Raw genomic sequence first — 15,867 nt, 5'->3', positions numbered from 1 at the left:
GACATATGTTAAATGGACCTTATACTAATGGTGCTAACTGTTCATGTGTTAATATTTAGTGGTGTTTCTTTTTCATGGATGAGCTGTTCTGACTAATGTGTTGATTTTAAAAAGGGAATTTGAGTTAAAAGTGAAAACTTGAATTTTCCATTAATCATTTTTGGCTTGTTTAGTTTTGAGGACCTAAGAGTTAAATCCATTGTAAAACTCCATAAATCTATTGTATTTTTATATTTATTGGACCTAAATTATTCACTTCTGAGCAATCTTTATGGCCCCTAATATTTTCAAAGTTTTTAATATATTCATAATTTAATGAAATAGTTGCAGAAATTTGTGTTAAATTTCAGAACTGAGGTGTTTATTTTTAATCTGTTTTCTTTGAAAATCTACATCGATTTGCATTGGAAAATATTTCTAACTAGTATTTTCTTCCATGTCCAAAATGAATAACAATATTTTTACATGAATTAAATAGAATTTCAAGGCTTGCCTATATGTTTTGCCTTTTTATTTTCTCAATTTTCTCCTCCATTCCCTTCTTTAAAGGTGCCACCGATCCTCATATTGACTATTCTTGTGTCACCCTGGAGTGTGTGCCTGGTAGTTTATAAGCCAGTATATCATTGTTCTTACCTGATGTCCACACAGTGGAAAGTCTGGCTGATTGTTTTGCATTCTGGTAGTCTAGGAGCACTGAAGCTAGTTGCCACTTTTTCTGGGAAAACTATATAAATCTATTAGCATTGACTTAGGAATTAAAAATAATAATACAACTTAACTCTGGACACAAAGTGAGAGAAATTAGATAAAGTGTTGAGATCCACAACTTTCTCTACCCCAGTGGGGTGTGACTGCTTCATCGTTGACTATTTTCAAGGCTGAGATAGACAAATTTTTAGTCTGGCAGGGAATTGAGAGATGCGGGGAGTGGGCAGGCAAGTGAAGTTGAGGCTGAATATCAACCATGATCATATTGAGTGGCAGAGCAAGGTCAACTGGGCGCATGGTCTACTCCTGCTCTCATTTCTTATGTTCTTATGTGCTTCTGGCTACAGATACTGTGGATGTATCAGTGTAGGAAAAAGTAATGAATGTAATGCTAGTAATGACTTTGCAAGTATGAATCTAAAGTTCTGTAAGTTCAAAAGAAGTAGAATCATATATGTCTGCCATAAAAAAGCTTGTACAAAGTAATGGGCTTCATTTCTAGAGGAACTGGATTCAAAAGCAGAGATGTTATATTAAACTTCTGTAAAACCGTGGTCAGATCTCAGTTAGGGTACTGTGCTCTGTTCTGGCCTCCATTTACAAAAAATAGATAGACACTGAAACAGGAAATACTGGACAAGCTCCAGAAAAGACACGGTTGAAAGGTGAATTGATGGACGTCTTCAAAATTATGAAGATATTTGTAGGACAGATGTAGAGAACATGTTTCAGCTTGTGAGCAGTCCATAACTAGGGGTTATAAATATATGATTGTTAATAAGCTAAATAATGATGTTAAGAGAAACATTGTTACTTAGAAAGTGGTTAGAATGTGGAATTTGCTGTCACACGGAGTAGTTAAGCAAATAGCATAGATGCTTTTAAAGGGAAAGAACATGAGGAAGAAAGGAATTGAAGGAAATATTGATGGGTGAGATCAAATAAGAAGAAGCTCATGTGGAGCATAAAAGCCAGGATCCTGTTCACAATCTTGGTGTCTTATTTGACCCCAAGATGAGCTTTCAATTACATATCAGCACCATCACTACGTCCATCTATTTCCAGCTCCATGACATCAGCCTACTCCACCTTGCCTCAGGACATCATCTTATGAAACCCGCATCTATGCCTTTGTTACCTCAAAATATGACTATTCCAACCCATTCCTGGTCATTCTACCTTTCCTAAACTTGAGGTCATTCAAAACTATTGCCTGTGTCCTAACTTATATCAAGTCTCATTCACCCATCACACCTGTGCTCACTGACCTACATTGACATCCAGTTAAGCAGCACCTCAATTTTAATATCTACATCCTTGTTTTCAGATCCCTCCAAGGCCTAGTTCCTCCCTATCTTTGTAATTTCCTCCGGCCTCACAACCTTCCGACTCTGGACTCTTGAACATTCCCAGTTTTAATCACTTCAATATGGGTGGCCATGCCTTCAGTTGTCTCGGTCCCAAGCTCTGGAATTCCCTTCTTAAGCCTCTCTGCCTTTCTACTCATTACTCATTTAAGATGCTCCTTAAAATCGATCTCTTAACCAAGCTTTTGGTCATCCACTCAAATATCTCCTTATGTGGCTTTGTATTTGCTTTATAATGCTCTAGTTATTATATTGGAATATTTTACAACGTTAAAGATGTTATTTAACTGCAGTTTGTGATTGCATAGACCTGCTAGCCCAAATGGTGAATTCCTGTGCTGTAGATACTACGCAGTAAGTTCTTCGTAAAGCAGGTTTGTGATTTAAGATTAGCAATATTGATCCACTATTTACTAGTGTCTCTTTTGCTTCTTAGTGATATTGGTATTGGTCAGTCCCAAGATGACAGCATAGTAGGATTGAAGCAGTCCAGATATATTGCACCTACATTGCCTGTAAGTGGCACCTTATCATCCAGTAATCCAGACCTGTTGCAATCTCATCATCGCATTCTTGATTTTAACACCACACCAGGTGAGTGTTCATTTATTCCAAAATGAGATTACTGTTTGTTGTATCCGTTGGATAACTGTTCCATATGTGTTCTCTAATATTTTTATGAGGGGAAAGAAATCTCATTCTTACTATGTTTATTCTTTGTGGTACACAGAAATAGTTATTTTGAATCAGTAATTATCAATATTAATACAGTCGAGTTCACTGTTGTATTTGAAAGGGAGAAATGTGAGACAGCTTCTAAAATTCTAGATTTAGGTATGACTGACTTGAATGTGGTGACTCAGACTTTCCACAGTAAACTGGGAAAGACTGTTAATGAGTAAAATGACAGAAGATCAGTGGGAGGTGTTCAGAAAAAAATGTAATATGATACAGAACCAGTTTGCACCCTTAAATGGCAAGAGACATACATGCTAAACAAAACAGCCATTGCCAACAAAACAGGTGAGAGACAACATAAAACTAAAAGAAATAGCATCTAAAAATGCAAGCAAATTAGATCCTGGAAATGGGAAAGATACAAAGAACAGCAACGGGTGATAAAACAGATGGCAAGAGCTACAAAAAGGAAATATTAATGTTGCATGAGGTATCAAAATCAATAGAATTTTTACAACCTTGGTGTAAAAAGGCAAATGCACATGGGATACAGGGTAATTTAATAAGGTGGATTCAAAATTGGCTTAGCTGTAGGAGACAGAGGGTGATGACAGAAGGATGCTTTAGTGACTGGAAGCCAGTGTCCAGTGGGATCTGCGCTGGGTCACCTATTATTTGTCATTTATATAAATGACAGAGATGACTATATGGGGGGTAAGATTAGTGAGTTTGGGGATAACACAAAGATTGGCCGGGTGGTTAACAATGAGGTTGAGTGTCTTGGGCTACAGGAAGATATAGACGGGATGGTCAAATGGGCAGATAAGTGACAAATGGAATTTAACCCTGAAAAGTGTAAAGTGATACATTTTGGAAGGAGTAGTTTGACAAAGAAGTATTCAATGAACGGCATGACACTAGGAAGTTCTGAGGAACATAGGGACCTTGGTGTGTGTATCCCTAGATCTCTGAAGGCGGAGGGGCATGTTAGTGGGGTGGTGAAAAAGGCATACGGGACACTTGCCTTTATCAATCGAGGCATAGATTACAAAAGTAGGGAGGTCATGTTGGAGTTGTATAGAACCTTGGTGAGGCCACAGCTGGAGTACTGTGTGCAATTCTGGTCGCCACATTATAGGAAGGATGTGATTACACTGAAAGGGGTGCAGAGGAGATTCACCATGATGTTGCCTGGGATGAAACATTTAAGTTATTGAAGAGAGGTTGGATAGACTTGGGTTGTTTTCGTTGGAGCAGAGAAGACTGAGGGGCGACCTGATCAAAGTGTACAAGATTATGAGGGGCATGGACAGGATGGATAGGGAGCAGCTGTTCCCCTTAGTTGAAGGGTCAGTCACGAGGGGGCACAAGTTCAAGGTGAGGGGCAGGAGGTTATGGGAGGATGTGAGGATAAACTTTTTTACCCAGAGGGTGGTGACGGTCTGGAATGCGCTGCCTGGGAGGGTGGTGGAGGCGGGTTGCCTCACATCCTTTAAAAAGTACCTGGATGAGCACTTGGCACATCATAACGTCCAAGGCTATGGTCCAAGTGCTGGTAAATGGGATTAGGTAGGTAGATCAGGTGGTTCTCACGTGTCGGTGCAGACTCGATGGGCCGAAGGGCCTCTTCTGCACTGTGTGATTCTGTGATTTGACCCTGCGGTGAACTTCCGACCTAATATTCGCATCGTCCCTAAGAACACCTATTCCTAACTCCCTAACATTCGCCCAACTTTGCCCGGCCTCAGCTCGTCTGCTGCTGAAGCCCTCATTCATGCCTTTATTACCTCTAGATTTGACTATTCCAACACATCCTTGGGTCCCCCACATTCGAAACTCCATAAACTCAAAGTCATCCAAAATTCTGCTGCTCAAGTCTTAACTTGCACCAAGGCCTGTAAACCTGACCCCTGTGTTCATTGACCTACATTGGCTCCTGGTCAATATCAACATCTTGATCTTAAATGTTTTGAAATGCCCCCATGGCCCTGCCCCTCCCTCTCTCTGTAATCCTCTCCAACCCCACCTCTGTGATATATGCACCCCTCTAATTCTGGCCTCTTGAGCATTGCCAGTTTTAAAAGCTTCATAATTGAAGCCATGTTTTCAGTTGCCTAAGCCCCAAACACTGGAACTCCCTCCCTCCATCTCTCCCTCCCTCCATCTCTTCTCCTTTCTATCTCACTTTCCTCCTTTAAGGCACTTAAAACCTACCACTTCCATCAAGTTTTTGGAGATCTAACCCAATATCACCTTATGTGGCTCGCTGTCATATTTTGTTTTATAATGCTTCCTTGAAGTGCCTTGTTAAATGTGCTATACAAATATTTGTTGTTGTATTATATTAGGAAAAGAATCATAGAATTGTTACAACACAGGAGGAGGCCTGCATTGTGCCCATGCTGGGTCTGCGAGAGCAACTCAGCTAGTCTCAGTCTCCTTGCCTTTTCCCCCTAACCGTGTACATTTTTTCTATTCAGGTAATTATCCAATTCACTTTTGAAAGTCGCAATTGAATCTGCCTCCACCATGCCCTCAGGCAGTGCATTCCAGATCCTAAACAAAAACAGAATTACTTGGAAAAACTCAGCAGGTCTGGCAGCATCGGTGGAGAAGAAATCAGTTAACGTTTCGGTCCTCATGACCCTTTGGCAGAAACGTTCTGTCTGCCGAAGGGTCATGAGGACTCGAAACGTTAACTGATTTCTTCTCCACCGATGCTGCCAGACCTGCTGAGTTTTTCCAGGTAATTCTGTTTTTGTTTTGGATTTCCAGCATCCGCAGTAGCTTTTAGCTTTTTGTTTTCATTCCAGATCCTAACCATTTGCTGCATAAAAATGTTGTTCCTCATGTCACCTCTGGTTCTTTTGCTAATCGCCTTAAACCCATGTCCACCGGTTCTCAACCCTTGCACTAATGGGAACAGTTTCTCCCTATTGTCCTGTCCAGCCCCCTCATGATTTTGTACACACGTCTATCAGACTTCCTCTCACCTTCCTTTTTAAGGTGAGCAACCCCAGCTTCTCCAATCTGTCCTCATACCTAAAGTCCCTTATTGTAACCATTTTGTAACCTTTTCAGTACCCTCTTTAATTCCTTGGATACAATACTCCAGATATGACCGAACCAATGTTTTATAAACATTGCATCATAGCTTCCTTGTTTCTTCAACTTATCTATTTATAAAGCCCAGAATCCAGTATGCCTTATTAGTTGCTTTCTCAGCCTGCTCTGCAATGTTCAATGAGTTTTGCACATATATCCCCTTGTCCTTATGCTCCTGCACACCCTTTAGAATTGTATCCTTATTTTGTATTGCCTTTCCTCATTCTTCCTACTAAAATGAATTACTTCACGCTTCACAAGGTGGTCAGGATCAATGTGGGCCCCTTGAAAACTGCCAGACTTCCCAAAGAAATTGATATTGGATATGGGACAGTGACTCACCAAAAGTAAAATCAACAAAATGACAGTTTGAAGAAAATAATGGGACCAAAGTGTGAAAAAACCCAGGACCAGATAGTTTCCATCCCAGGGTTTTAAAGGAATTAGGCAAGAACATTGCAGATGCCCTAACTATACTGAATTTCTTTTGATTCGTGAACTGTTCTTTTAGGTTGAAAAATTGCATGTGTCACACCACTATTTTAAGAAAGGTGAGAAAGGGAAACCAGAGAATTGCAGACCAGTTAGCTGAATGTCTGCAGTTGGAAAATTACTAGAGTCTATAATTAAGGATAGGGTGACTGAACACTTTAAAGATTTTCAGCTAATCAGAGGGAGGCAACATAGTTCATGCCTGACGAACCCGATTGAGATTTTTTTTGAAGAGGTCACTCAAGTCGGAGAGGAGAATGCCGATTGATGTTTTTTATATGGACTTATCGAAGACATTTGATAAAGACTCTAAGAGACTGACTCTCAGCTAAAGTTGAATCCCAGGAAATGGAAGGCAAATTATTGACCTGGTTCAGAACTGTACTGTAATTGACAGAATGTGATTAATAATGTTCTACAAGGATCTCTGTTGTCTTAATTACTGGTAGTCACCATATATATTTATGATTTACATGATGGGGTCGGAAGCCACATATGAAGATATATGGCATTGTAAGCAATGTAAATGGAAACACAAAATTACAGGGAGTTATTGATAGATGAAGTGAGTGGGCAAAACTGTGGCAAATGGATTTCTATGTGGACGAATGTGGGGACCTAAAAACTATACAACAGGGTACTTTCTAAATGGTGTAAAGCTAGAAACATTGGAGGTCTAAAGTGAAGTGGGGATACAGATATATAGATCGTTAAAATTTCATGATTGGGTACAGAAAATAAAAAAGCTAGTGTAAAGCTGGCATTTGTATCTGGAAGAATAGAATATAAGGGTGTAGAAGTCATTCTTCAGCCATGCAAAGCCCTGGTTAGCCCATACCTGAAATACTGTGAGCATTTGTGGGCACTGCACCTCAGGAAGGATATATCATTCTTAGAGGGAGTGCAGTGTAGACTAACCAGAATTACTGGACTGCATCTGCAGTATTTCCCTTTGAGTTTGTACAGCATAACTCATTTAATGATGAATAGAGGCAACCAATTGTGTGGGATTATTCTTGGCATTTAGATTATGACCAGCCAAATAACTTAATAGATTGATAGTTGATAACCTCTATTTCAAACTATTTTGATCCAAGAAATAGAATTTAAGAAAAAGGGGATTCAAAAAGGTGATAACATAAGCTTTGGAATTTGTCCTAAAATTTTACTGAAATTCTGATTTGTGCTTGCAGTATTGGCAACAGAGATTTCACACCCTAAAGTGTGAAACTGCTGCTCACTTATTTGATAATATGATGTGTATTCAGGTACTGTGTGATAGTGACATCAGATTTATTAGCCAGCTGTAACAAACTGAAGTGACAGGAACAGCCAACAATCAATTTTGAAAATAATTCTCTTATGCTCTTTTATATTTTACCTCCAATAATGGAGTGCTATTTTGCATTGGCTCTGTAAGTAATAAGTCACTGAGCACCATAAATATTACTTATTTGGGGAACCTAAAAGATGAAAGTCAGTGGAGAGACAATTAACGCTGAAGTAACTGTCACATTTTAATAATCCACCTTCTGCACTGAATAAGAAAAAGATTTTTTCATGTGTGAATATAAAGTCGGAAACATTGGAATGCTCAAGGTTATTTTATTCATGAGTAAGAGCTCATTCACAGATCTTGCTTAGGATAGAATGAAGTAGACACCCCACTGGTTTGAATTATCTATGGGGACAAATAATGCAGTGAGCAAATTTATTTTTAGTTGATTTACTTAGTTACAAAGAGTGAAGACTAAGTTATGTTTTCAGTATAAAGCATAAACCTAAATATTTATTTCCTATTCTGCCTTCTGCAAGTTCTTATAGTATTGTGTCATATATGTGCATTAATATTGTTCTGGTCTAAACAATGCAGTTTTTCATTTCGCCTGCAGTGGTTTTTGGAATTGTGTGTTTAGCCTTTGTACCTTATTTCTCTGAATCAGTTAAAAGAAAGTTTTCTTCGGGGAGTAAAGTTGGGAAGAAGGGAAGACAAAAGGGGTAAAATAGCTTGGCTTTTTGTTGAACTGTAAATGTCTGGACTTTTGTAGCATTGGGGCTGGTAGTTAATAAAAACCTTCATCAGCTCCATGATGAACATTGCTTTCAATTTCATCTATAATGGCAAGGTTTTGGCTGGTTTTATGGAGATTGCTTGGCAAATGCTCATTTTCTGAGGTTTCACATATATGTAGATATTTGAAATTTAGTTCTCCCATCAATAATTGTAAGAACAAAATTATTGCTTTAAAAAATAAATGCCCCAATATCAATGCTCAAGTCCAGTGATCTATGTTTAGCAACCAAATCTATTTTGAGTGTCCATAATTCAACGTAAGTCAAGGTAATTCATGTAATTAAATGCGCAGCCTCTTCTACATTTCTGAAATTGTAATATCAAACTTCAGGCTGATACTAAATTATTTGATGCAATTATTGTTACCATTGTTTACCAAGTAGGATTGCTGAATCTGACATCAAACTATGCAGCTACTTGTCACATGGCACCCCAGTACTATTTCTCCATTTGTTTTGTGCTCCCAACAGCAAAAAGCTTCAGATTTGTATGAAAATTTCCTTCTTATAATTGTCTTAAGCTGTACACTCATGTTACCCCACCTACTGTATGCAAAAAGTACACCTTAGAATATTCAAACATTTCGAGTGTGTTGGTAGCGATATAGCAAACAGCTCTCCCTGGGAATGATCTGAAATATAAATTTATCTATGAAAAGGTAACAGAAACAATATAACATCTATATTATTTATTAATGTTTACTGTTGTAAAAGGATTTCTGATGGGAAAAAAAACAAAAATGTTAGAAACAATCAGTTCATAAGTTAGTATCAGAAAAAGAAAAACAATCCTGATGAAGAGTCTCAGCTGAAATGTTGAGCTGGCTTTCTCTTTCTGATGACTGTCCAGCATCCACTGTTTCTCTTTTTAATTATTTGTTCATGGGATGTGAATATCACTACCAAGGCCAGCATTTGTTGCCCATCCCTAGTTGTACTTGAAGGAGGTGGTGAGCCCTTGAACTGCTGCAGTCTGATAGGTCCTGGTACATGCATAGTGCTATTTGAGATCCAAGTTTTTGACCCAACATGAAGGTACAGCAATATAATTCCAAATCAGGATGCTGTGTAGCTTGGAGGGGAAACTTGCAAGTGAGCGTGTTCCAATGCATTGGCTGCCCTTGTCCTTCTAAGTGGTGCAGATCTTGCTTTTGGATGGTACAGATGAAGGAGCCTTAGCAAGCTCTTGCTGTGGGTCTTGTAAATGGTACACACTTCTGCTACTGTTTGCCAGTGATGAAGGGAGTCACGTTTAAGGTGGTGGATGTGTTGCCAATCAAGCGGGTCGCATTATATGGTGTTGAGCCGCACTCATCCAGGCAAGTGGTGAATATTCCATCGCACTCCAGACTTGTGCCTAGTGAATGGTAGACAGGCTTTGAGTAACGGCAAATTAGTGACTTGCTGCAGAATTCCTGGCTTCTGACTTGCCCTTGTAGCCAAGTATTTATATGGCAGAAAATGCTTTAAGAACTCAGCAGGTTTAGCAGCATCTGTAGAGAGAGAAACAGAGTTAATGTTTCGAGTCTGTATGACCCTTCTTCATACAGATTTGAAACATTAACTCTGTTTCTCTCTCCACAGATGCTCCTAGACCTGCTGAGTTTTTCCAGTATTTTCTGTTTTTGTTTCTGATTTCCAGCATCCACAGTGTTTTGCTTTTATTTATATGGCAGATTCAGTTACGTTTTTGATCAATGGTAACCTCCATTATGTTGATGGTGGGGGATTCTGGCTGAAGATTTTTGCAAATGCTTAAGCCTTGTCTTTTGCACTGATGTGCTGTGCTCCTCCATCTTTGAGGATGGGGGTGTTTGTGGAGCGTTCTCTTCCCGTTGTTTAATTATCAGCCATGATTCACACTGGATGTAACAGGACTGCAGAGCTTTGATCTGATCTGTTGGTTGTGGGGTCGCTTTGCTCTGTCTATCGCATGCTGCTTACACTGTTTAGCACAGATGTAATCCTTTGTTGTAGCTTCACCAGGTTGGCACCTCATTTTTTGGTATATCTGGTGCTGCTCCTGAAATGCTCTCCAACACTCCACATTGTATCAGGGTTAGTCCTTTCACTTAATGGTAATGGTGAAGTAAGGGATATGCCAGACCATGGAATTACAGATTGTGAATACAAGTGTACTGCTCCTGATGGCACCATAGCCTCTCATGGATGCCCAGTTTTAAGCAGTTAGATCACTCTGAATCTGTCCCATTTTAGTCACCCCTACCAATACGGTTATGGACAAATGCATATGCGATAGGTAGATTGGTGAGCACGAGGTCAAGTAGGCTTTTCCCTCTTTTGTTGGTTCCCTCACCATCTGTCACAGACCCAGCCTGGCAGATATATCCTTCAAGTCTCAACCAGCTTGGCCAATAGTAGTGGTGCTACCAAGCCCCTCTTAGTGATGGACATTAAAGTATTAAAATCTCCCACCCAGCGTACATTGTGTGTGTTTGCTACCCTCGGTACTTCCAAGTGGTGTTCAACATGAAGCAGTACTAATACTTCAGCTGAGGGAGGCCTGTATATGGTAATCAGCAGGAGGTTTCTTGCCCATGTTTGACCTGATGTCATGAGACTTTATAGGGTTGAAGACTCCCAGGGCCATTCCCTCAAAACTGAATACCATTGTGCCACCATCTCTGGTGCATTTGTTCTGCCAGTGAGATAGAACATACCCAGGATGGTGATGGAGGAGCCTGGGACATTGGATGTCAGATATGATTTGGTGAGTATGACTATGTCAGGCCATTGCTTGATTAGTCTGTGGGACAGCTCTCCTAATTTTGGCACAAGTCCCCAAATGTTAGTGAGGAGGGCTTTGCAGAGCTGACCGAGCAGGAATGCCTTTGTCATTTCCGGTGCTTAGATCAGTGCTAGGTGTTCAGTTTAGTTTTATTCTTATTTGACTGTTCTGTAGTGGTTTGATACAACTGAGTGGCTTGCTAGACCAGGCTAGGCTATACCACGTTGCCGTGGATCTGGAGTCACATGTGGGCTAGGAACAGAAGCTTTCCTTTCCTAAAGGACATCAGTGAACCATATATGTTTTTACGACAATCTGGTAGTTTCATGGTCATCATTACTGAGACTAGCTTTTTATTCCAGACAAATTGTTTAGCAGTAGCAAAGATTTATCATGCTGTTAAATGTTCACTTGCACCTGATTGCACAGGCCCTAACTTTCTGATATGTTTAGTTGATAACTAGTGGTTAAGTTTAGAAATTTCAAACTCTTCTTGTACTTTAAACCGAGTCTACTGGAATAGCAAAACTTGGGGAGGAGCAGAGGAAATGGGACAGAAAATTTCATATACAGACACTGGGGCTAGAATTTTATGTTCCCCCGCAAGCGGGTGTCAGATTGCGGGGGCCATGAAATCCCTCGGATGGCTGGCCTGCTCACTCTTGCTCCAATTGACACCCTTAAGTGGCCAATTAATGACCACTTAAGGACTGTTTCCCACCCAGCCTCAATTTTCAGGCCGGCAGAAAGAGTTGAGGCAAAGATGAGATGCCCGAAATGTGACCCTGCTCAGGCCGGAAATGGGGGAGCATGCCTCCATAAACAGCCTCCTTTCAATACTGACTGTGCCACACCCCCTCTCCCCCCAAAAGGTCTGCCCTCCCCCCACAGGTTCTCTCTACCCCCTTGGCCTCTCCACCCTATTATGTATTGGAAGTTGGGGTCTTTACAAAAATTACTATATATAAAGAATAGGTTTACAAAAATAAATTGTTCTGTTGCCAACAAAAAATGGTCTATAACGAAATATATTTTTTATTTTCAGCAGTGTAGTCAAATATTGAAGTAGCAACTAAATGATGCATTAGTTATTGAGGATTATCAGGATCTGAATTGATTTTAAATTGAATATTTAGTCCCATAATCTCACTGTACCATTAACTGACAAGCTGATATAGTCTTTGTCTTGTCCCTAAGTTCTTACTAATAAACAAGAAGAAAATATTGTTGTATAATATACAATATTGGAGTGAAGGCTTGATGAAGCAGCTAGTGTTTTCCTGCCTGTTGATTTCCTATGTTTGTACAAATCTTAATAAAGTAGTCTTCCTTTATTCTAGCCATATATTCAGTTTGTTTTGCTTTTTTTGAACAGAGCTACCAGATCAAGTTTTAAGAGTTTTCAAGGCAGACCAACAAAGCCGCTACATAATGATCAGCAGAGATACTACTGCAAAAGAGGTGGTAATTCAAGCACTTCGGGAATTTGCAGTGACTGCTGCTGCTGAATCATACTCACTATGTGAAGTCTCCGTCACTCCTGAAGGTGTTATCAAACAAAGGCGACTTCCAGATCAGCTATCGAAGCTCGCTGACCGAATTCAACTTAGCGGCAGGTAAAAAGAGATTAAATTGCCAGAATCCACGTTATTTCAAGGAAAACATTAAAAATAAACTTGCCTTACTCTACATTAAGAAAACATCAAGTTTGAAGTTACATTTAGGGCATTATCTATTGGTGAATTACGCCTGAGCATTGCAGCAGGCCAGCCTCTGGGTCAAATCAGTCGCTACTTTAGGTGAATTTCTTTTCATTTTTAATTTTTTTAATGTTCTCAAGTTTTCTTTTCTCCCTCCAATTAGTTGTTATTTTGTTCCCAGCCATCTGTTCAGGGGCTGTTAGATGCTTGGAAGCTCATGAGTTCATTTACTCCTTGATGTTTTTGGGCCTGCCCTTCATGGAATTCAAACTCAGTTTGGGAAATCACCCAATTGGTTGTCGACATCAGACAGCCTGTTGCTGCTGCTGTTGTACATAAAAATGTATGATTGCAAATCTGTTTTGGGATGGAACAGTGATTGATATAAGAGATTTCTAAGGAACTCGTGTTGGAATATAAGAGCATCATAGGAAATTCTGTTTCTGCTCAACTACTGATCGCAAAGCAGCTCAAAAAAAATAGCAAGAACCACAACTGATTGCATAAAATAATTGAAAAGAGAACTATTTTACACCCATCTGGAATAAGCCTGATTAATGTTGCTGCTGTGTCCTTTTCCTTTTAGCTAGTATAACATTGAATTTCTTTTTCCTTCTCAAGGTACTATCTGAAGAATAATATGGAAACAGAGACACTGTGCTCAGATGAAGATGCTCAGGAATTGCTTCGGGAGAGTCATATAACACTGTTACAACTAAGCACGATTGAAGTTGCCACCCAACTCTCCATGAGGAACTTTGAACTATTTCGTAATATTGAACCCACAGAGTATATCGATGACTTGTTCAAACTTAAGTCAAAAACTGAATGTGCCAATCTGAAGAAATTTGAGAGTATTATCAATCAGGAGACATTTTGGGTTGCAACAGAGATCCTTAAAGAGTCAAACCAACTGAAAAGAATGAAGATAATTAAACACTTTATCAAGATGGCACTGCACTGTCGAGAATGCAAGAACTTTAACTCTATGTTTGCAATTATCAGGTAAAAAAAATAGCAGTAAGATCAATTTTTCTAAAAAGTATTTTTAATCATTTTTAATTCTTGTACTCAGAGTAGGAATGACTAAACTCTAATAATGGATGTAAGTTTCTAAATACCTTTTGCTGTAAATGGAACACAAGTACAGTACGTTTTTAATTATAGTATACAATCCAACTTTGTACTGTAAAGTTTATTTGAAAATGTGCCAACTTCCATGCATTTAGAACTTTTAACTCATTTTCAGCCATGTGGCAACAGCACTGTGGGTGTACCCACACCACATGGACTGCAGCGGTTCAAGAAGACAGCTCACCACCACCTTCTCAAGGGCAATTAGAGATGGGCAATAAATGCTGGCCCAGCCAGCAAAGCCCACATCCCATGAATGAATTAAAAAAAAGTATCTATCGTGCAGCAGAGAAGCTTAAGTTGATTGAAATATGATGAGGTGTATGGCAATATGGACTTTTGATGCAAATTCTACGTCAAAAAAACTTTCCTTTATATGGTGACTTTAATATGAAAAGACATTCCAAGGCACTTCACCAAAAGGAAACCTATCATCCTCAAGCAGTCTGGCCATTATGTGACCCCAGACCTATACCACCTAAGGGCATCTACAAATGAGCAATGAATACAAGCCTTGCTGGCAGCCCACATCCTGAGAATGAATTTAAAGAAGGATGCCAACCCAAAGAAGGTAGTAGGAAATGTCATTAAAAAGCTTAAACAAAGAGGCAAGTTTTAATGAGAGTCTTAAAGAATGAGAAAGATGTGGAGAGGCAGAGAGGTTTATGGAGGGAATTCCAGAACATAGGGTCTAGATGGCTGAAAGCACAACTGTCAACATTAAAGTAAAGATAAGGGTGGATTGCAGATGGGGTTAGGGTCAGAAGAATGGATAGTTCTTGGTGGGGTGGGAGGGGGGTTTGCTGTTGTTTGGCTGGAAGATTTTTGGGTGGGCTTGAGACCATGGAGGGGTATTAAACATAGGGATGTGGATTTTAAACTTCCTGATAGAGTTTTATAGATCACTATTCAGCTTTAAAGAAAATACAAATAATGAAAAAGCCTAACATGCACCCTAATAAAGGAATGCACAGACAGGAAGAAAATTAAATTAAATTTCTTAGAAAATACAAAACCTAGTACTCAACTGTGGAAAACATGGTATAAAAAATAATATAAAGCTGAAATATGAATGAAAAACATTCAAGTTAGCAAGGGGAATTCAAATTATGTTCAAGTCTTCTATCATTACACAGAAATTGCTTTACATACAGGATATAAAACTGAAAAAATGGTTCCCGTTGGCTTGGACTTAAAATACTAAAATTTCAAAGTAACATTTAATGAGGTGGGTATTGAGTATGAGCACAAGGCCTCTTATTCAGGCTTCTGTATTCAGAGAACTAGCATTTTTCTCAAAAGTCCTATTTCATGTTTTCTGGCATAAATGAATATTTATTTTCAATTTCACTAGGTATTTCATGTGATTTTATTTCATATACCTTACAAGGCTTTATTGAATTTAACAGGGAACAGATTATGAAAGGCAGGTGGAATGTTGCAGTTGGCCCAGGACTGAACCAACCAATGCAACTTTAAGGGTAGAAGCAAGAGCAGAAGGGGATTAGGGAGAATGTGAACATGAGGAAGAGGGAGGTAGCAAATGGAAAATGATTCGTGCTTAACATATTACTCAGTCTGAAATTAAGCATCAGCTACATGGTATCTGCATGTATACAGCCAAAGCTGCAATTTTAAAATGCATTATTATGTAGGAGTTCACTTTGCTAACCTGACAACCTGGAAGCACATCAAAGTGCTAGGAACATTTAAATTAAAATTAACTTTTATCAAAACCATATTTTGTAGAATTTGCAACCGACATCTGTGACTGTTCTTTTATTTTTTCTTAAATAATAATATATTAGTGGAAATATTACAGAAGGTGGAAAGGCATTGCAGTACTGTAAACTTGAAC

General features: G+C 39.1%; 1 protein-coding gene across 6 annotated transcripts in view; it reads left to right on the top strand.

The window, feature by feature from the left end:
• The window catches only part of rapgef2b (Rap guanine nucleotide exchange factor 2b), a 534,998-nt gene that overhangs the window by 435,849 nt on the left and 83,282 nt on the right, over window positions 1-15,867 (top strand). For all 6 annotated transcript variants that reach the window (XM_078540424.1, XM_078540432.1, XM_078540414.1 and 3 more), the window contains 3 exons: window positions 2,515-2,672; window positions 12,551-12,791; window positions 13,497-13,880. In XM_078540424.1, coding sequence (XP_078396550.1) covers window positions 2,515-2,672; window positions 12,551-12,791; window positions 13,497-13,880 — 783 coding nt within the window. The remainder of the gene's footprint in view (window positions 1-2,514; window positions 2,673-12,550; window positions 12,792-13,496; window positions 13,881-15,867) is intronic.

The sequence above is a fragment of the Cetorhinus maximus genome, chromosome 1 (assembly GCF_964194155.1).
Source record: "Cetorhinus maximus chromosome 1, sCetMax3.hap1.1, whole genome shotgun sequence".
NCBI classification, from domain to species: Eukaryota; Metazoa; Chordata; class Chondrichthyes; order Lamniformes; family Cetorhinidae; genus Cetorhinus; species Cetorhinus maximus.
This window is presented reverse-complemented; position numbering and strand designations above follow the sequence as displayed.